Raw genomic sequence first — 22,743 nt, forward strand, 5'->3', positions numbered from 1 at the left:
GCAGTGAACTTGAGCCTTCTCCAAGCCCTGTGGTGTCCTCCCTGCAAACCAGGTGGCTCTACCAGAGAAAAAATGTGCAGCTGCAGGAAGACCAGCAGGCAGGGCAGAAGACCAGTGAGTCTGCCTGTCCCCCACCCAGCCTGGAGTCGAGGACTGCCACCCCCAGCCCAGCCCCCCAGCGTGGCACTGGGACATCCACCTCCAGCAGCAGCGGGATTGGAGCCCCAGAGGGAACCAGCTGCCCCCTGGGTGTGTCCAACACTGGAAGGTCCTCCCACACTGGGCAGCCTGAGAGTGTGTCCTCATCCACTCTCTCTGGCCACAGCCAGAAAAAGCAAGGGGTGGCTGGGAGAATCTGGAACTTTATTTTAAGACATCTTTGTTGCAAGCTGCCCAGCAAGAGGCGTCATAATAAAGTGAGCCCATGTGAACCCCATGGATGACCGAGGCAGGAAGGTCAGGCCGCCGCGCTCCCTGGGGCCCGGTCCGGTGGAAGATGAGTGTGTTCTCTGCACGGCCTTCAGAAGCATCGTATCCAAGACCCTGGCCAGCTCAGAGGATGGTCCAGAACAGCCCGGGCGACCGAAAGCGAGGCCACCGTGGCTGCAGGTCTGCCCCTCAACCCCCACCTGGGTGAAACTTCAGAGACTGGACTGTCATTCCTGGGGCAAGTCTCCCCTCCCCTACTCTTCTGTCTTCCATGTTGGTGGGGGAGGGGGATAGTTCTTGTTCCAAGAGCTCCTTGGTTCTTCCAATTCTAGTTAGTAAACTTGATGCTCCAGAAAGATGTATCACACTCTGCTTTGCGTCGTCCCTGCACAGAATTGGGGCTGTGCATTTTCCATTTAGACAAGTGTGTAGCCATGCAGTGCTTGGAGTTAATCAGAACAACTAAAGGGAAAAATGACCTAAGAGAATTAGCACAATGACTCCCAACAGCAACAACTGCTGCACTGCAGGGCAGAAATGCAGAAAGTGTGTATTACCTTCCTGCACTAACACTACCGAACATTTTCAGAAGGGCTGAGGGGAACTTTTGGTCCCTGCGGCCTGTGTTAATTACAACAGAGAGGCCCATTAAAAGGATAACAAGGTCCCGTGGACCAGCCTGTCCGCGGTGTGGTAAGGTCCCTGTGCAGCTGAGTTTCATGACTGTCGTGCAGCAGTTGGGCTCTCCTGTTCCCCTGTGCGGAGGGGCCCTGATGCATGGATTTATTTTAGTTTAGTTTAGTCTTTTGATGTGGACCATTTTAAAAGTCTTTATTGAATTTGTTACAATATTGCATCGGTATTATGTTTTGGTTTTTTGGCCGCGAGGCATGTGGGATCTTAGTCCCAGACTAGGGATCGAACCTGCACCCCCTGCTCTGGAAGGCGAAGCCTTAACCACTGGACCACCAGGGAAGTCTCTTTTTTAATTTTAGTTTTTTGATGCATGGGTTTCACCACAGGGAGTGGATGATTATACTAGATGATCATACTATCAAAACACTAGATTTGTCAGCGTTACCTGGTTCCCTGGTTCAATAAGCCCTTGAACACACGGGTGACTGGAGCAGGGTCTTCTTCCCAGAGGCCTCTCTCTGGGGGCACATGCTCTCGGAGGCATCACCTGCACAGTTCCATCGGCTCTCGTGCGCTTACAGGTCACTTGCCGACTGCGGAATCCTTCACCGCAAGACACAGAGCACTCTGACCACGTGCCCGTGAACCACCTAAGAACAAAAACTACAGGAGCTTAGTAAGGACAGGTAAGACAGATCCTAAAGGGAGTGCCTTCCAAAGGAAAAATTAATCCTAAGATGATGACTGTTTCAGGGCCCTCACACGTCTCTCTGGGAATGGGCAGCAGCACAGATAACTCCCAGCCATATGCTCAGATTTGCTTTTACTCAGAGAAGCAACAGAATCACCACGTAGAGACAACCAACATAGGGGTGGGATAGAGCCGTCTTCACGTATGTAAGGAGCCATGACCTGTGTGGCTTCATAGAGTAGAGCTAGGGCAAAACTAGGTGGAAACTTCAAAAAGGTGGATTTCAACTCACTGAAACCAAAGGGAAGAAAATATTACTAAAGCACCTGTGTGCTCTTTGTGCTCTGAGATATTTGCGTGTTTTCTTATGTAATTGTCATCTTGTTCCCATTCTTGCAATGAAGACAGCGATGTCCACAGGGTTAAATAGCTATGGTCACATAACTAACATGCCAACAAAGCTGGGACTGCTTCTAGATTTATCTGACCCTAAAGTTCATAATGATTATAGGAGACTGAACTTGGAAGTGGACACCTTGGAGATATTGGGTGCACTGTCACTCAAGATGTTCGAGCTGCCACCAGGATACTGCAAGAGTAGGGGTTCCTAACCTGAGCTCTATTGTTCTCCAAGGGAACCATGGACTTGGATGGGAAAAGGATTACATCTTCATTGTTACTAATCTGTAACAGCAATTGAGTATTGCCTTCAATTGTAAAAATGTAGGCAACAAGATATAGTAGTAGTAGCAATACCTGTGATTTTGTTACCAATACAAATCATAGCTGTTTTCACATGACATGAAAATTGTGGCAGGCATTCAAACAGTAATTATATTCATCACCATTTCAAAATCAATTGTACTACTAGATCCTATTATTTAGTGTGTTAATAGAGAAGCAAATTTACTACTACATCACACATTTAAAACTACTTCAGTAAGTATATTTCAATATAATTAATTGGCTTCCTTTGCAATCAAGCATATTTTATTTTATAGATTTAAAACCCTTGTTTGAGAACGGAGCCATAGGCTCCTCTAGACTATGGAGGGGTCTGTGGAACTGAAGTGTGAAGGACCCCTGATGTAGAGGGATCTAGGGTTAGATGATCTCTACTGTTTCTTCTAGGTATGAAAGTGTATGACTCTATTTTTTCTAGGAGTGGCTAAAGGGTTGAGAGAACTTAATAAATAAGGATAAATTTCCCAATGTGAATTCTCATTGTGAGAATCAAGAATTGACATAATCGAGTTTTCTTGGATCAAATTCCTCCTAGTTATTTTAGCATCAGTTTGCTGCTTCCTGCGGGACAGATGACTGTTGCACAAGCTCTTCCTTTGAAGGACAGGAAGAGCTCATGCAAGTGTCACGGTGCCTATGGCACTGGAAGAGAGGTCAAGGTGCCTACGGTATCCATGGCTCTTCTAAGTATGTGTTCCGAGGCATGTCTTTTGTTTCACGGTGTGACCATGTCTCCCACTTCTCCTCCAAGGCTCAGATCATGGATCCAGGGTGGGCATTTGCACAGGGCAGTGAGCTGTACAACATTATGTACACCTCCGATTCCTCCTCAGTAAAATGAGGTTGATAATAGTGTCTGCCTCACAGGTTTGTGCTCAGTAAGTGCTACTACTGTTTGGTTTTTGTCTTGGTTTGGTTTTTTGTTTGTTTTTACTGTGAATTTTGGCACTGTGAACTAAAATATTGCCTGCCATATCAGTAAACAAAGGATATTGCAGCCATCAAGCCATCACATTACGGCCGCCCTGACGGTGCACCACCCCGAGGAGACTCAGGATGAGAAAGCACAGGACACTGGCCCCAGATAGTGGAGGTGCACATCAAAGGAATGATTTCGGTAAGCTCAGACTCTTGCATCTTCCCATACAGACAAAGGCGCTAAATTCCTTAACTTGACATAGCTGGTTTCCTTTAATTGACAGTAATCTTTTGATGTTCCAACTACCTGGTCTTTTGTTGCAAAAACTCCTATATATCTTGGCTCCACAATCCCCTCCTTGCCACTTCAGAACAGTTTCTCAGCATTATCTGCGATGCTATGTCCCAAGCTTGAAGTCCTCAGAATGTCTGTCGAATAAAACATACCTCTCGACTTTTAGGTTGTGCATTATTTTCAGTCGACGGCATCATTGGTCAATTATCTGCTAGGGACTATGCTATTCAATCATTCATTCATTCTTTTAACCAATATTTTTAGAGAGTGTGCAAATGGGGCAATCACTGTGCTGAGTGCTGGTGATAACTTGTTAAACACACCAGCTGTGGATTTGTTCTCATAGAACTGATGGTCCAGTGCGTGGGTAAGACAGGCAGATTGTGGTAAGAGCTGTGCAGAAGAATGACACGGAAAGAGAAAAACAGAGAGCACAGGGGTCTGGGTTAGTTTGGGGACTAGAAGGTTTCCCTGAAAATAGATGAATAGGAATAACTAAGTGAAACGAGAGTAAGCAGTATGTGCAAAGGCCCCGAGTCAGGAGACAGAATGGTATATCGAAGGGACAAAAGAGACTATTGTGGATGGAGATCCAATAACCAGGCTGGGAGAGACAGCAATGAGGCAGAAAGGCAGCCTGAGACCCAAGCACGGAGGGACTTTTATTCTTTCACTCACGTATTCGGCCAGGCAGCAAATAGGTACTGGGCCCTTACTATGTGCAAGGCATTATTTTAGACATTGGGGGACAAAATGAACAAGATAGACACAGTCCCTATGCCAGGAATTTTGACCTTTGTCCTAAGAACTATGGGAAGGCATGGAAGGGTTTTTTGGTTTTTTTAACATCTTTATTGGAGTATAACTGCTTTACAATGCTGTGTTAGTTTCTGCTTTATAACAAAGTGAATCACCTATACGTATACATATATCCCCATATCTCCTCCCTCTTGCGTCTCCCTCCTACCCTCCGTATCCCAACTCTCTCAGTGGTCACAAAGCACCGAGCTGATCTCCCTGTGCTATGTGGCTGCTTCCCACTAGATATCTGTTTTACATTTGGTAGTGTATATATGTCCATGCCACTCTCTGAGTTCATCCCAGCTTACCCTTCCCCCTCCCCATGTCCTCAGGTCCATTCTCTAAGTCTGCATCTTTATTCCTGTCCTGCCCGTAGTTTCTTCAGATCCATTTTGTTTTGTTTTGTTTAGATTCCATATATATGTGTTAGCATACGGTATTTGTTTTTCCCTTTCTGACTTACTTCACTCTGTATGACAGACTCTAGGTCCATCCACTTCACTACAAATAACTCAGTTTCGTTCCTTTTTATGGCTGAGTCATATTCCATTGTATATAGGTGCCACATCTTCTTTATGCATTCATCTGTCGATGGACACTTAGGTTGCTTCCATGTCCTGGCTATTGTAAACAAAGCTGCAATGAACATTGTGGTACAGGACGCTGTTTGAACTATGGTTTTCTCAGGGTATATGCCCTGTAGTGGGATTGCTGGGTCGTATGGTAGTTCTATTGTTAGTTTTTTAAGGAACCTCCATACTGTTCTCCATAGTGGCTGTATCAATTTACATTCTCACCAACAGTGCAAGAGGGTTCCCTTTTCAACAGAGAAGCATCGTGATGAGTTTGTGTTTTCGGTTTTTTTAAAGTTTTTTTAAAAATGTGAACCATTTTTAAAGTCTTTATTGAATCTGTTACAATATTGCTTCAGTTTTATGTTTTGGTTTTTTGGCCGCGAGGCATGTGGGACCTTAGCTCCCCGACCAGGGATCGAACCCACACCCCCTGCATTGGAAGGCAAAGTCTTAACCACTGGACTGGCAGGGAAGTCCCATGAGTTTGTTTTCTCCAAGATGGCTCTGCTTATACATTGGACAAGGCACTCTAGAAAGGAGACAAAACTCAGGAGGCTCCTGGAGTGGTCCTAGTGAGGAATGATCGTGGCTTGGACTCCACTGGTAACAGTGGGAAACTGACAAGAGTGGATGGAAGTGAGAGGAAAGGGGGAGTTTAGGATGCTGTCAATGTGATCTGGAACACTGGGGACGGATCAGAGTTGGTGGAGACCATGAGTTTGACTTTGGACATTTTTAAGACCATTGATTTGTGTTTTCTGTGACAGAGAAAGGTTATTAATGGTTGTACCCCTGGGGGTAGAGTCTAAGGAACTGTGCTTTTAGCTAGTGCCTCTCATGATCTGGCCCACTGCCTTATCTCCTGGGTAAACCCAGGAAATCAGCTTCACTGTGCTCTTAAGGTACATTGTGAGTGCAGGAAACAGATTTGGGTAGCAATTAAGAGCACAAGCTGTGAAATCAGACTATAAGTCACAAGCTGTGAAATCAGACTATGTCAATTTGAATTCTGGCCCTTGTAACTGTGCAGCCTAGGGGAGTTGTGCCATCTGTAAAATAGAAAATGAACGACATCGACCTCATACGTGACTGTGAAGTGATCCACATAAAGAAGTTAGCAGAGTGCCTTGTATGGTACATGCTAAACAAATCATAGTGGTCGAGTTATTAAATCCAAATGACTGGGCATTTTAAAACAAGCCAAAACCTGGTACTGATGAGATGACTACACATACCTCGAGGGGCAGTCCCAGATGTTACAGGGCTGGAACCCAGCCAGCGGCTTCTGGAGATGCTCACAGAAGGCCTCACTCACTTCCTGCCCGTTGGCCATTACACACTGGGGTCTCTGAACTCGGGCTCCCAAGTGGCCGCAAGTGGCAGAACACTGTGTCCAGCTACCAAGCTCCCAGAAAGTCTCTGCGGAAAGAAAATGAATGTCATGACAGATGAGAAATGATGAGGGGCTGGAGACAACCCGGCCAAAGACCACGGCCAGCTGTTTTCTGCTTAGCTGCCTGTCTGGTGCTCTGAGTAGCACACCGAGAATAAGCCATCGTACAGTGCAAGGGAGTCCTTTAAATCTCCTTTTCCCTCAACTAGCTTATTGTAATAACTGGTGGGAATGGCAGCCAGAATGGGGCCCTTGGACCACAGCCTGGGGGAGGGGCTATTGCAGAGCAGCTGGATCTGCCAGAAAAATCCCAGAGAGAAGGAGGAGGTATCCTGTGCAGTGCGCTGGCTCCTCCGGACTCTCCAAGCAGAGCCAACAGGGCAAGAGTGGAGGGTCTCTCAGGGGATGCCCTAATGGGTTTTATTTCTCCAAAGGGGATCAGGCCGAGAAATGAAAGATGTTTAGCAGGGAGCAGGGATTAAGCAGAAATGTTAAAGTTGCATTTCAATTCCATTCTTACTCTTCCATTAATTCTGAATCTACGCTTCAGATTAGTCCTGAAACTGCGTACATAATTTGTCCTGGAGACATCTGGAAAGGTGAAAATGGGAGTTTCCTTTAGAAACGTTGAAGCTGACCCCCTCCAATAATTATAGCGGATTTTTCTTTAATCCCCATTCCAAGCAGCCTTTCCCTTCCCTTTTGACACTTGGTAAAAAGATGAGGTAGGACACGATGATGACACACGTGTGTATGATCACAGAAAGTGCCAGATTTCTTGTAATAATCACAAGTAATTGATAGCTACCAGCTGTGTCCACAGGCTCCCTCACAGAGGGACTGATTTCTTTAACTGAATTGTTTTCCCGGTTTTCCTTTTGATTTTGGAATTTTTGTCCTAAGTTGCATATGGTATCATTTGCAAAGGAGAAGAGAATATATTTTTAGTTGCCTCCCCAGGATTACAGTTTATTTAAAACAAATTTTAAAAATAGCTAAGTTTATTAGGAATTTTCCAGGTGATAGGTACTGAGTTAAACACTTTAACATCAATTTTCCATTTAATCCTTATGGCCATGTTGTGAATTCGATTAGTTTTACTTGCAGAGGTGGACACTTAAAAAAGCTAAGTGACTTTCCCAAGGTACTTCAGCTGGATTGGAGCCCAGTGTGCCTGTCTCCAAATCTAACTCTTTCTACTGTCACATTTCACAAAGACACCTTGACGATTCAAGGCAGGACACACGTGCATTTCTTTAAAAAAAAAAAAAAAAAGTTTTTTTTACTGAGGTGTAATTCATGTACAATAAAATGCTCAGCTATCAGGCATGCGGTTTCATGAGTTTTCACAGCTGTATGTGCTTACGTAACTGTGATCCAAAGCAAGGTATATAACCCTTCATCCCCCCCAAAGTTTCCTCCTGCCTCTTTTTTAATCAATTTCCCTCTCCTCCCAGGCAGCTACTTCTTCATTTCCATTAACATACGTCAGTACTATCTGTTCTTGGCCTTCATACGATACGTAATCTTGTGTGTTTGGCTTCTTTTGCTTAACATAATGTTTTTGAGATTCACCCATATTGTCGTGTATATCAGCCATTCATTTTTTTTTAATAAATTTATTTATTTTATTTATTTATTTTTGGCTGCATTGGGTCTTTGTTGCGGTGCGCGGGCTTCCCACTGCGGTGGCTTCTCTTGTAGTGGAGCACGGGCTCTAGGCGCATGGGCCTCAGTAGTTGTGGCATGTGGGCTCAGTAGTTGTGGCTCGCGAGGTCTGGAGGACAGGCTTGGCAGTTGTGGCGCACGGGCTTTTATTTTTATTGCCGAATAATATTTCATTGTATGAATACACCCACAAAGTTACACCTTATTCTCATAAACATTTCTAATTTTCTTAACTCTGTCTCTCTCTCTTGGCCTCCTAAAGAGTTTTGCAAGCTGGAAATACCTAGATTAGGTTCTTGTGACCAAGTACTGATATGCGTGGAAAAAAATATTTGTGAAAGAAGACAAATGATAGAATTGATTGCACAGTTCTTAGCAAATCTTCCCTCTATTAATATTTACCAAGTTAGCAATTGTTTTGCAACTAGAAAATCAATGTCTGCATTACCACAAATAATGATGCAGATTTGAGATATGACCTCTGTGGGCTTCCCCAGCAGTTAATTTTTTTTTAAAAAAGTTCAATATGAAGGAAAAAGTTGAACCCCTGAAGGTTGAGGGGGAAGGGAAAAGCTGGCTGGATGCCTAGGAATAATTTTACTTATTGCAAAGTGCAAAACATGGAGGGTCTTTTAACTAAATCCTTTTCTTAGCACATGCCTTACCACCAGCAAATCCCCCAGAAAAGCCCAAACCCCAGACCTGAAGGTAGGGGTTTTCTTGTTGGCCCATTACTGTTGGTTCCAGTGTTGGATGCCTGGAGCATATGCTGTTTATGGTCCTTGGGAAATAGAAGTTTACTGCCTGACTGTCTTTGTTCTGAGAAGAAAAAAAGGAACACTTGTTTACCAATTAGAAGTTATCTAATTCTTGTTCCATCTTGGGTGTTCTGAAAGACGACAACTCCTGGGAAATAATTCCTTTGCAATAGAATGCTCTGTCCCAGGACATCAGGCTCACACAGATCTGGGAGCTATGTGTGGGGCTGGGTGTGCGGAGTGCCACAGGGGCTTAGTTAGAGTTATTAACTACGCTAACATGTAGCATCTCTGCATGTTTTCAAGGTTTACAGCCTAACTAACAAGGTAGGAAAAAATACATTCACCAGAATTCCAAAAGGGACTGGAGGAAGCAGCTGGGGCTTATAGGGCTCTTCCCCTCCAGACAGCTTTGGGAACAGAAGAAGGGGTGATGTTTTATAGGGCACCTCACATGGTGAGGAGTGCATGAGTGTAAGAGCAGAAGGATGGTGGAGGAGTGCTGTGTATTGTGTGATGTAAGACATTCTTGATTCCTCAGTCATGTGACCATAGTCACGAGCTGCTTGACTGGAGAGACTTCTGAGAGAAGAGGCGTGCAGGGCAGAACTGAGACACCCACACAGACTCATGAGTGGAGAGGGGGAGAGGCAAGGAATAAGGCTGGGACTTCTCAGGGAGCTTGGGGAAGGCACTCGAGAATCAGACAGGTTAAGCTACCCCATTTGTTGACAATCTTCCATATTAAGATCCTAGAGGACCACAGAGGCTCTTTGGGAAGAGCCACATGGAGGCACACCAGTGCCTTTCTGATCAGCACTGAGAGTCAAGCAGGGCAGTATGGAGAACACTGAAAGAGATGACTATATATTTGGGCTCTAGTAAAAACTTTCTTTTTTCTTTTTTTTAAGTAAGTTTATTTCTTTATTCATTTCTTTATTAATTTATTTTGGGCTGTGTTGGGTCTTCGTTGCTGTGCACGGACTTTCTCTAGTTGTGGTGAGTGGGGGCTACTCTTCGTTGTGGTGCGTGGGCTACTCATGGCGATGGCCTCTCCTTTTGTGGAGCACAGGCTCTAGGCACGCGGGCTTCAGTAGTTGTGGCATGTGGGCTTAGTAGTTGTGGCTCACGGGCTTAGTTGCTCTGCGGCATGCGGGATCTTCCCAGACCAGAGATCGAACCCATGTCCCCTGCATTGGCAGGCGGATTCTTAACCACTGCACCACCAGAGAAGTCCTCTAGCACAAACTTTCAATGAGTAGCAGGTTTCCTCATTTATACAATGGGATAAAAGATTACTGCCCTCAACACTGCACTATTGTAAATATCTAAAGAGTTCATGAACATCAAAGTGCTTTGTGCATGACACCTATTCCAACTCCCCATCTATTTATGTCTCTGGGCTCCTCTAACTGCCAACAAGAAAAGCCATGGAGAAAGCTCTTTCCATCATCCGCTTAGTTTGGCAGTGGATTCTATAATCTCATACCAGTTCTGCCAGTGACTCAGTTTTATTCGTTTATGAAACACTTATTTAATACTTACACCTGTGTTAGGTGCTGGAGATACAAAGGACAATAATAAATGATCCCTAATGTCAGTCTAACTGACGTCTGTGATTAACTCTCAATCACTTCCAAACTCTGGGGGGGAAAGAGGAGTATTATTTATTGAGTCCTCAAACCCCTGCAACTTAAAGCTCATTCTGGTGACAAGACTTCCATGAGCTCCAGATCTTATCCCTGACAGACAGCAGCAGAAGAAGCCAGCTTATCACCCTGTGCCAGGGGCTCACTGCAGTGACCTTCCCCAAATTACAATACTGACCCCACTACAAGGTGTCTTAAGACTCAATTGATTAGTATTTGTTGAGCACCTACTGTGTGCCTCATACTCTATTATATACTTAGGACTGCAAAAGAAACATTAGACATGGTCTGTACCATTAAGGGACCCACAATTTAGCTGAGGAGACACAAATGAAAGAGGAAACAATTGGAGACCAATGTGTGTTAGGACTTAGGGACCAATGGGTGAGACCACAGAAAGGAGAGGTCCAAAAAATCAGAGAAGGATTCACACGGGAAATAGGAATTCTGTTGGCCCTACAGGACGGGAGGTATTGGGGCAACATGATAAAGGCAGTGAGCAGTATGAGTGCAATGAGCACTTTTCCTGGGTAAGCAATATGAATGGAAGCCACACTTCCAGGGAAGCAGCATGGGGTGTGTGTGTGGAGGGGGGTTTGAAACACAGGGCAGGAAACCATGTTGCCTAGAACAGAGTTTAGTGCTAGCTTACAGTGGAGGTCAGGGAAAAGAATTAAGCAGATGTAAAGGCAGAATATGAAGGATCTTGATTCGGGGCGGAAAGTTTATATCCCAATGTAGGTTCTTAGGCAGAGAAGGAGCAGCAAGAAAGTCACAGCCTTCTAAGAGAAGAACTGGTAAGACAGAGTATTAGATTTAGTGCTCGTTTGTAAGTGGGTAGTGGCAGCAATAGTTAAAACCATTTAATGTCCACTTGTTTACTCCTCAACCCCAGAATCAACAAAACCAGTTCTTACTTTGTACATATTATAGGAAGCACTTGAAGGACAACAAGAATTTGACGCTTACCCAGCAAGTGGAGGATGGATGATGCCATCGCCTTTCCAAGAGCATTGGTGGCTGTACAGACGTAGGTTCCTTCACTTTCAAGGGAAACATTCTGCAACAACAGGGATCCATTGAAAAGCAAGGAAATATTGTCACTCAGAGATCCTCCTTTCTTCAACCAAGTTATATTAGGTTGAGGGACACCTTTGGAAGAAAAACAAATATGACAAAGGCAAATTCCTTTAAGAACAGGGCCACAGGACCATATGCAAATACCATTTAGCATTTTGACCACAAGTCAGGAAATGGGTTTAATCACATATAATAGGAAAAATGGCTCTTTCTATTTCTATAGCTCCTCTATGGCAGGTGGGGGATGCTGCTGAAGCAAAGGGCTTTGGTCTACTGAGCACCGGGTTGGTTTATGTATATAAGTCAAGGAATAGGAGCCAAAGAGGGTGGGCTTGCTCTGTATTGGGAAGGGAGAGAAATTTTGAAGTTGAGTCGGGGTAACAGGAGAGTGGTTGGAACAGAGGAGCTGATCAAGCCGGATGAATGTGGAGGCAGAGACACAGAGAGGAATTCCTAGCAGTGGGTTGTCACAAAGAAGCCTTTGGAAACAAAAATATCGAATATGGATGTTTAAGTGGTTTGCTGTGCAAAACGTAATGCAATGTTCCTCCCTTCAGGCGGAATACAAAATCTTTAGGGAAGTAGATTTTGTTCATCCATGCTTTTGTGAAAGAGGATAATTTCAGGGAACAAAAGAAGTGTTGCATTTTAAGTTTGGGTCAACGTAGGGGTGAGCAGACTGTAAGCGACATCTCTGGACACAGAGAGGAGCGTGAGGAACTGAAAGAATTTCTTCCCCCACATCTTGAGAAGTCTTAGCAGTTTGCTGGGCTGTGGGACGTGAAACTAAGAGGAATCTCATTTCGTTCTTAAGAGCTGGGGCAGCCTCCGGTGATCCAGCAGGGTTACTGGTTTTGAGGATGTCCTTTCTTCCTGCAATGCTCTGGCTAGAGAGGCTATGGCAGAAATGGCAAGGCTTTCTGACAAGAAAGAGATGTCATCGCTCTAGTCATGACATCTGCAATGCACCTTACAAGAGGCAAAACACATGCTCCATGAACACTGAGACACGTTGATTCTCACGGTTATTCCCAACTCCTGGGAAGCAGTCATTGTTAGCTCTGTTTACAGCTGAGGAAGCTGGTCAAGTCAAAACTAGCTCAGAACCTAAATACACAGAGCAGTGCTAATCACAAGTGCATATATATAGTTTGTAGTTTCTTCTACAAATATAAACACATGGAGAGGTTAAACTTTCCTAAGGTCAACAGCTAGTAAACACTGGATCTGAGATCCACACCCACGCAGTTTACTCCAGAACTTACCTTTTAACCACAATGTAGGTAGGTCTTGTATATTTCTTGATAGATTTATTCCTAGGCATCTCATACTTTTTATGGCCATAGTAAGCAGGCTCTTTTAAAATATATTTTAGAGTTGTTTATTCCTGACAATTAGAAAAGCAATGAACACTCACGTCTTTATCTTGTATCTAATCATCTTACTAAAGTTTATTATTTTGAATAGTTTTCAAATGATTTTGTTGTTTTTTTACAGGTAAACGATCACATCACTTACATGTAATGACAATCTTATCTCTTTTTTCCTATATTTATACCTATAATTTCTATTAACTATTGCACTGTATTAGCTAATGTCTCTAGAACAATGCTGAATCATGTTACACCAGGCAAATTCGTCTTGTTTCCAGCTTTAAAGGGAACATTACTAATGTTTCATCCTTAAGCATGTTGTTTGCTTTTGTTTTCTGTTAGCTGTTGTCAAATCAAAGAAATTTCCTTCTGTTTCTAACTCAGGTGGAAATTCTAAACCTTTGAGCTAATATTTAGTTTATTTTAATTGGTTTTTAAAAAATAAAAGTATTTAAAGTTATTAATTTTCCTTTGAGTACAGCTTCGACTATATATCTTATATTTTGAGATGAAATAAGCCATTACCATTATTTCACTCGTTCAAAAATGTTTACAAAGTGCTTATTGTATGTGAGACTTTATGCTGGTGCTAAGGATATGTGAACTAAGTTTCCTTAAGAAACTTGATTTTAGAAGCCTTAATTTTGTGGTCCTCTAGGATCTTACAATGAATATTGTCAACAAATGGGGTAGGCTTAACCTGTCTGATTCTCGAGTGCCTTCTCCAAGCTCCCTGAGAAGTCCCAGCCTTAATTTTTAAATTTTAATTCCCTCCTTTGGAGGGAAACAGATGATTGCAAGAAAAGGACATGAGGGCTTATGATAAACGTAAACACTGGATGCCACTGGCACGTAAAAGCTGTATTTAATGCAGACTGGAGAGAGGGGAAAGATTCCCACATGAAGGAACATCTAAGCTAATACTTTAGGACAAGTAGAAACACGTCAGGTGAAGGGGGTGGATGTGGCGGTGAGACTGTTTTAGGTAGAGGGAACAGCGTGCAAAAAGGCACAGAGACAAAGGAAAATATAGTGCATTTGGGGAATCATAAATTGTTTTTTTATGACTGGAGCTTAAAGTACATGGAGTAGGAGTGAGGAGAGATGACTACAGAGGTCAGCAAGTACTCATAAAATGAAAATTTATTATCCACAGTAAGGAGTTTGGTGGCAGTTATCCTGAAGGAAATAGGAAATCGATTCATTCTTTTAAGCAGTGGTTAAAAACTATCAGATTGCTGCTTCAGAAACATTGTTCTGGATGTGAGGTAAAACGGGGATGAGGGAGGCAAGGGTCAGTAGGACCACTTAGGTGGTTACGGAAGCAATCGAGGTGAGACGCAAAGGGTGCTGAACAATGGTGGGAGCAAGGGATCTGGAGAGAATAGATTCACTTAGTAACATTAAAGAAGAAAAATCAGTAGGATTTGGTGACTGATGTTCTACGCGGGAGTGAAGGAGAAAAAGGATTTAAGGATGACATGCAGATAGAGGGTGGTACCATTCATTGAAACAGGGAAAATAAGAGGAAGAGCAGACCTGCATGATAAATTCTTATAAGCATGTTGCGGCCTGAGAGGCAGGCGTCGAATTTAACACATACTCCTAGGAGCCTGCGGGAACACTCCGGGGACGAGGACCGGTGGGCGCCATTGTCATGCTCTCCCTCTGCTGTGCTCCAGAGCTTCAGAATCTCCCAGAAGAGGGCTTTTACACAAGTCTGCCCTGAGTTTTGTGGCTGCCAGCTGCGGATGCCTCTGGCTTGCCCGGCTCTGGAGGACAGGGGAGCCTGTGTTCCTGGTCCCTTGAGACCTTAATAATTAGTGTCACCCAGAAAAGAGCTCATACACCTACCTGGCACCCTGATTTTTGTGATTGCTGTCAGGGGACACCTCTGTATCACGTGGCTCTGGTGGCCAATGGGGCTTATACGTGTGGGTCCCACAGGATTGTGACCAATGGAGAAAGAGTTCTTAAACAGCTACCACCCCCCAGGGCACAGCAAGAGGCCACAGACCCAGGTGCTCCTTCTTCTGTGAAGGAGGCCTATTAGCTAAGCATCATGACTGCGCCCGAGGGGCAGGCTTCTGATTAAACATGCATCTTGGGGTTGACTGTGATCCCTCCCAGAGACCTCTGAGGGTGGGAGCTGTCTTCACGCTCACCCTCTGCCATGCTCCGGGGTGCCAGTGTTTCCTGCTGGCAAGCTTTATGTGCATCCAGTGCCCTGGTTTTTACCTCTGGTGTCCTGTTTTTTTATTTTTATTTTTTATTTTATATTGGAGTATAGTTGACTCACGATGTTGTGATAGTTTCGGGTGTACAGCAAAGTGATTCAGTTATACATACACGTGTATCTATTCTTTTTCAAATTCTTCTCCCATTTAGGTTATTAAAGAATACTGAGCAGAATTCCCTGTGCTATACAGTAGGTCCTTGTGGGTTGTCCATTTAAAATATAGCAGTGTGTACCTATCAATCCCAAACTCTCAATCTATCCCTCCCCCCAACCACGCTTTCCCCAGGCTAACCATAAGTTCATTCTCTAAATCTGTGACTCTGTTTCTGTTTTGTAAGTGCGTTCATTTGTATCTGGTACCCTGGTTTTCGTGGCTGCCACCCAAGGGATGTTCCTTGACCTGGTGGCTCTGGTGGCCAGGGGTGGAAGGGGTGGGTGCAGGTTTAGGGGTGGGGTGGAGGGGTGGGAGGGTAGGGAGGAGGCGGGGGGTGGCGGCTTGCATTCCTGGGTCCCACAGGACTGTGGCAATCAGAGAGGTAGTTCTTGGCAGGCTACCACCGCCAGGGCACCGCACAGACAACGGACTGAAACACACCCCCAGTCTTTCTATGAAGGAGGTCTCTTTGCTTGTCCTGGAGCTTTGGCCTGAGGGGCTGGCTTCAGGTCTGGCTCACATTTAGTGGCTTATGGAGCTGCTTTCAAGGAATGTAGGCTGTAGAATGTAGCGCCCCTTGGTGCGCTCCCTCCGCCTCGCGCCAGCTCACAGCTATCGCCCAGAAAAGGAAGTTACACACTCATTTGGAGCCCTGATTTCGGCAGCTGCCACCCAGGGGACCCCTCCAAATCTTCTGACGCTGGTGGGCATCAGGGATTACACGTACAGTCCCACAGGACTGTATATATCTGCATACTTAAAGGAAAAACTGATCCTGAGTGTCTAGCTTGCAGTCAGCCTGAATCTAGGTTCTGAGAGCCTCCCGTTTGAGACACTGACAGGTCTTAGCACATCCTCAACTATGAGGAGTTATTAAATACATACAGTAAGTCCCCTACATACAAACCTTCAAGTTGCGAACTTTCAAAGATGCAAACGTGCGTTCGCATGTCCAGTCACATAAGTTAGTAGATGTGTCGAGAGAACGTTGACACATTGCATGCATCTTCTACAAGTGGTTGTGTTTTTGTGTACTTTACTGTACAGTACTGTATAGAGGACAGTAGTACAGTATCTTTATTTCAAGCCCAGGATGTCTGGAAGCAAGCGTAAAAGCAGCAGTGATATAGCTGGTACTTTTCAAGGTAATGTACTGTAAGATTAAAAATGTTTTCTTTACTTTTTGTGTTCGTTTTTTATGTATTATTTGTGTGAAAAGTATTATAAACCTATTACAGTACAGTACTATACAGCCGATTGTCTTAGTTGGGTACCTAGGCTAACTTTGTTGGACTTGCCACAAATTAAACTTACGAACGCGCTCTTGGAACGGAACTCGTTCATATGCAGGGGACTTACTGTAGTAGGTTGCTTGGACAAGCACAAAGGTTAGAGAGACAACCAGGAGCTGAAGCAGAGCTCAATGACAATGTTCATCTCCTTCATGAGGCTACTCCTTCCAAACTGAGTAAGCGGGGGCTTCCCTGGTGGCACAGTGGTTGAGAATCTGCCTGCCAATGCAGGGGACACGGGTTCGAGCCCTGGTCTGGGAAGATCCCACATGCCGCGGAGCAACTAAGCCTGTGAGCCACAACTACTGAGCCTGCGCGTCTGGAGCCTGTACTCCGCAACAAGAGAGGGCCGTGATAATGAGAGGCCCGCCGCACCGTGATGAAGAGTGGCCCCCGCTTGCCACAACTAGAGGAAAGCCCTCGCACAGAAATGAAGACCCAACACAGCCATAAATAAATAAATAATTAATTAAAAAAAAAACAAAAAAACTGAGTAAGCTTGTTGCTTCATCTCTATAGAAGCCAACACAGAGACATAGAGTGGTTGAATGGATGAAAAACAAGACCCATCCACATGCTGCCTACAAGAGACTCCCTTTAGATGTAAGGATACACACAGACTGAAAGTGAAGGGATGCAAAAAGATATCCCATGCAACTAGAAGTTAATTTCACGAGGAAACCTGGAAAATCACACAGATGTGGAGATTGAAAAAACATCCTACTGAACAACCAATGGATCATCTTGCTTTTCTAGATTTTCTTGGGGACATAGCACATACACTACCTAAGATTGACCTTGGTGATACAGTGGATGCTCTCGTGTGCTTCTTGAGTGCTAGTTCAATGCCATTTTTACTGCCTAACCTCAGCATTCTGACTCAGAGCTCTAATGAGCAGAAATTCCTCCTGGCCCCATCTAGATAGATCCCAACCAGCATCTCTGCTCCCAGTGCTGACTATACTTGGTATCTCTTTTACACACTTTATTTTTATTTCAAAGGGTAACATTAGGAAGAGCAAATCAGGTCTCCCTCTTTTCTGCCTAAAGACCACAGAAGTAAATCTGTGGTTTCCTGAAAGCCTCAGACCATACTGCTCAAAAATGTCAAGAGTAAAGATGAGAGACTAGGTTAAATTTCTCTTGGGGCTTCCCTGGTGGCCGCAGTGGTTGAGAATCTGCCTGCCAATGCAGGGGACACGGGTTTGAGCCCTGGTCCGGGAAGATCCCACATGCTGTGGAGCAAATGGGCCCGTGAGCCACAATTATTGAGCCTGTGCATCTGGAGCCTGTGCTCTGCAACAAGAGAGGCCGCGATAGTGAGAGGCCCACGCACCGCGATGAAGAGTGTCCCCCGCTTGTCACAACTAGAGAAAGCCCTCGCACAGAAACGAAGATCCAACACAGCCATAAATAAATAAATAAATAAATAAATAAATAAAATTTTTTAAAAAACCACATTATTTAAAAAAAACAAAAAAAGTAAAAAAATAAATTTCTCTTGGGATTCCTTTCAGCTGAAAGATATGTGTGAGATAAATTCATCCGTTCATCCATCCACCCACCTGTCACTTTATATATTTATTCAACTCACTTTTATTATGTACCTCCTATGACCAGCACTCTTCTTGAGCATTATTACTGCATTAATCTCTCACCTCTCCAGTAGATCATGAGGATAGCTCCTGGCAAAGGGTAGACAAATGAATATTTGCTGAATGCATAAATGAGTGAACTGGGGAACGGACCTACCAGAAGAAAATTATATCCCGAAGATACGTCAGCATGACTTCCTGGTTATTCACCCAGTGTTCTCTTCCAAATGGCAAAGATAAAATGCTGACTCTATTATTAAAAATCTTCGTAAATTCAGATGCTATTATTTTGGAATCTGTGGTAATTTAGAAAAGGGTGGTATTAGCTGGGAGGAAAATAACCTCCGCAAATATTTTGAGGCGAAAATGTGAAACATTTCAGAAATCCCTTCAAACATTAACTAGCCTCCGTATATGTGAATTTAAATTGTTATTTATTAATTAAAGGGATTCCTTTAAGACCTCTGCTAAGTCATTCTCTCTTGAGTAACTGAACATTTTTTAAAGCAACACTAAGTTTGAAAATATTTTACAATTTAAGGATATTCAGATTTATCTCCTCCAACTAGTCCCAATTAAGGGGAGTTTTCTCAAATTATAAAACCTCTTACAGTGAGAGACCCTGAAGCACTTCACACGTATTGGCTTATTCATTATGCCTCTATCATAAGAAGCATGCAAGCAAACAGTGCTGTGAATTCTAAATTGAAAAGGGGTGCACTAAAGCCCTTCAGCGAGGTAAAACAGCCACGCGGGGTCCTCGGGGAAGAGCCACTCCAGGCAGAGAGAACAGCTCACGCTTCAGCCCTGAAGCAGGGTTTTTACCATGGCGTTCCTGAACCTCATGTAGGTCCATAGATGAATTCAGGGGTTTGTGACCTTTCCACTTACTCCAGCTGAGATTTAGCATTCTATCAACTATGAACATAAGCAACAAACCAAGGTAGCAGTACCATGGACGCTGCAGCCAATGGAAATCACAGATATTTTCATATCACATTTAATTCTTACAGATATCTCACAATATCTTTTATACCATCACTACTCCAAAAATGGTATTTATTGGACGAATGTTAGCTTTTCAATTGAATGCATTAGTAAAGAAACACATATATTATTAGATCGCATACTTGCTTTATTAATATTGTGATATCTGTATTTTGATTATAATTGGTTTTCTTTAAAATATATAGTCTGCATCTGAAAACATTGTTCTGAGAAGCAGTCCCCTAGGCTTCATCAGACTAGACTTCAGGGCATGCTTCTCTTATTTTGGAAAAAGATAAAAGAACACTGTGGCTGCAGGGATGTGAGCAAGGTCAGAGAAATGGCAGGTCGGGTGCGGGCTCAGATCATAGAGAGCCTTATAGGTCATTGTAAGGCTCTGGATTTTACTCTAAAGGCTTTGAAGAGTTGTGTGTTCTGACTCTTGATTTTAAAGGGTTACTTTGACTGCTACGTTGAGAGTAGATTGTAGAGGGCAAGGGCAGAGAGGGAGAGCAGCGAGGAGGCTGTGATTACAATCCAGCCTAGAGATGATGGTGGGTTGGAGCAGCTTGGTAACAACTGAAGTGGTGAGAAATGTTCAGATTCTGGATATATTTTGAAGGTGGATATATTTTGAAGGATTTCTCTGGGGAATGGGGGATTGATGGATAGAGGGCTATGTCAGAGAGAAATGCAGGTCAAAAATGATGTCAAGATTTTAGGCTCACGCAACTGAAATAAAGGCACTGCCATTCTCTGAGACTCAGAGAAAAACTCCATGAAGAAGCAATTTTGGGAGCAAAACTCAGGCATTCAGTTTTGGATAAGTTAGGTTTGAAACATCTGATATTCACTGGGAGATGCTGAACAGGCGCTTGGATCTGTTCACCTAGAGCTTAGAGGAAAGGTCTGGGCTGGAAATACAAATCTAGGACTTGTCAGCATACAGATGACATTTGAATCCTTGAGCATGAATGAGATTGATGAGGGAGTGAGTACAGCTAGAGAGCAGAAAATGTCTGAGGACTAGTCCTGAGGTACCCTGACTTAGAGATCAGAGATGCGAGGCAAAGCCAGCGGAGGAGGCTGAAAAGGAACAGGTGATATGGTGGGCGTACAACCGGGAGTGTGGTTTCCCAGAAGCTGAGAAGAAAATATTTCACGAAGGAGGGAATAGCAACTGTCAAATGCAATCACTGTCAAAGGGCCAAGTAAAAGGTCTGAGGATTGGCCAATGAATTGGCAATGCACAGACTGACATGGTGGGCCTGTTGGTAACCTTGACGACAGCTCTGAAGGTTGAGTGGTGCGGATAAACTTGGCTGGAGTGAGCTCACGAGAGGATGAGGGGAGATGAAATTGGAGACCGTACAAACTACTCTTGAGGTGTTTTGCTATGATGGAAATCGAGGAATGAGGCAGTAGCTGGAGGGGGGAGTGGAGTCAAGGTCAGCCTATCTAAAGGTGGCTTCACTCACCTGGAATTTGCAAAATCTTCCTAACCCTTCTCCCTGCTCCTACACTGGCCTTCCTTTCACTCTTTGATTCCCTACAGTCTATTTTCAACATGGTAGCCAGAGTGTTTCTCCTAAAACGTAGGTCAGATCATGTCATTCCTCCAATGGCTTCCATCTCATTCAGAATAAAAAACAAAGTGCTTATGATGGCTTATATGGCACTACGTGATCTGCCTCTATCATCTCAAAAAAAATGGAAAAAAAAGAAGTGCTGAGAGCCAGAGACAGCCAGATTCTTGATGAAATCATTTATGTTCCTGAATCCAGATGTGTCCAAAGTTAGCTGCACCCTAGGACTTTTCAGTTTCCAGAGCCAGTAACTTCTCTATTTTTCTTGAGCCAGTTCGAGGTGGTTCTCTCACCCTTGTAACCATGGGCGTCTGGACAAAAAAGGTAGGTATGAAAACAACCCAGATGGCCAAGTGGCCACAGCAGCACGCACCTCTGGGAACAAACTGGCATCATCGTGTTCCAAAAGAACATGTCAGAGATAAGAAGTTTGCAATGAGGAGGGTGAGACCACAGCAGAATATGGCCCGACCTCTTCCTCCTCACTCTACACAACTAACCTGGCCAAGTTCATCAGCTTTTAAGAACACAGTGATAATTCCTATGCTGACAACGCCCACATCTGCCTGTCCAACCTGAACCTGTCCCTCGAGTTCAACACCAACAGCTCCTGGACGTCTCCCATCCACGAGTCCCAAACGTGCCTCAAACGCAGTTAAGTCCCACAGCAAATTCGTTCTCCCTCTCCTCTTACCTCCCCGTAGGCTTCTTCTGCATCATCATTTCAGCACCACATCTATCCAACCTCCCCACCTCGGAGCCTCAGAGCCACGCTCGGATCTCGCCTCTGCATCCTCCATGTTTCATTTGCCACCAAGTTAGAAAAAAATCACTTCTAACTTAGGATGTTCCTGGATCATCTCCTCTTCTCCATTCTCATGGTCAGTGCTGGGGCTCAGGGCCAGAGTTCCTGCCTTAGTTACTGAAACAACCTCTTAGCTGGATTCCCTACTTCCCAACAATTCTTGTTTTTTTAAAATTTTTATTGGAGTATAGTTGATTTACAACGTTCTGTTAGTTTTAGCTGTACAGCAACGTGAAACAGTTATACATATACGTATATCCACTCTTCTTTAGATTCTTTTCCCAAATAGGTCATTATAGAGTATTGAGTACCTCCTACACCATTGGTGGGAATGTAAATTGGGACAACCATTATGGAGAACAGTATGGAGGTTCCTTAAAAAACTAATTACAGAACTACTGTATGATCCAGCAATCCCACTCCTGGGCCAACAATTCTTCATGCAAAGTCAGAGGGAGCAAAGTGCTGGGCCCTGACTGCCTTCAGAAGCTCGTGGCCCTGGCATTGTCAGCTCCACATCACTTAGCTCCAGCCACACTCCTAGCCTCACCTTCCAACCCTCCTGCCCGGTCTCTCCTTCCACAGACCTCACACCGTAGCCAATTCCGTGTCCTGCAGCAAGCCTGCCCTTGCATGCCAGCTGTCCTCACTCATGCTCTTCACTCTGGAATGTTCCTACCTTTTCATCTTCATGGACCTGGTCACACCTCCTGGGACCTCCCACACTGAGCTGCTTGTCTACTCCTCCCAGTTCCTACAGTGTTTTATTCGTGCGTACACTATCGCATTGACCACGTTATGTCATGGTCAGTATTGTGTCTTTCTGGGAGTTCCTTGCTGTCAGCTGGGCTTGTAGGAGGTGCTCAGAAGAGTGTGTCGAATTGAAAGCGTTCAAGGCTCTTTTTGGCTACGGCCATTCTCACTGGTGTGAGGTGATACTCATTGTAGTTTTGATTTGCATTTCTCTAATAATGTGAGCAAAATTGGGTCATTTGTAGAGACGTGGATGGACCTAGAGACTGTCATACAGGGTGAAGTAAGTCAGAAGAGAAAAACAAATATCGTATATTAACGC

General features: G+C 44.2%; 1 protein-coding gene across 6 annotated transcripts in view; it reads right to left on the bottom strand.

Moving 5' to 3' along the window:
• The window catches only part of ADAMTSL3 (ADAMTS like 3), a 365,885-nt gene that overhangs the window by 20,572 nt on the left and 322,570 nt on the right, over positions 1-22,743 (bottom strand). For 4 of the 6 annotated variants that reach the window (XM_036842259.1, XM_036842264.1, XM_036842257.1 and 1 more), the window contains exons 24-27: positions 11,527-11,709; positions 8,853-8,969; positions 6,325-6,508; positions 1,511-1,715 (exon numbers count right to left, since the gene is read on the bottom strand). In XM_036842259.1, the coding sequence (XP_036698154.1) occupies positions 1,511-1,715; positions 6,325-6,508; positions 8,853-8,969; positions 11,527-11,709 (689 nt within the window). Of the gene's footprint in view, positions 1-367; positions 892-1,510; positions 1,716-6,324; positions 6,509-8,852; positions 8,970-11,526; positions 11,710-22,743 lie in introns of those variants that run through there. The other 2 variants (XM_036842262.1, XM_036842261.1) reach the window with 2 other exon arrangements.

Source organism: Balaenoptera musculus, chromosome 2 (genome assembly GCF_009873245.2).
Source record: "Balaenoptera musculus isolate JJ_BM4_2016_0621 chromosome 2, mBalMus1.pri.v3, whole genome shotgun sequence".
In the NCBI taxonomy this organism is placed as follows: Eukaryota; Metazoa; Chordata; class Mammalia; order Artiodactyla; family Balaenopteridae; genus Balaenoptera; species Balaenoptera musculus.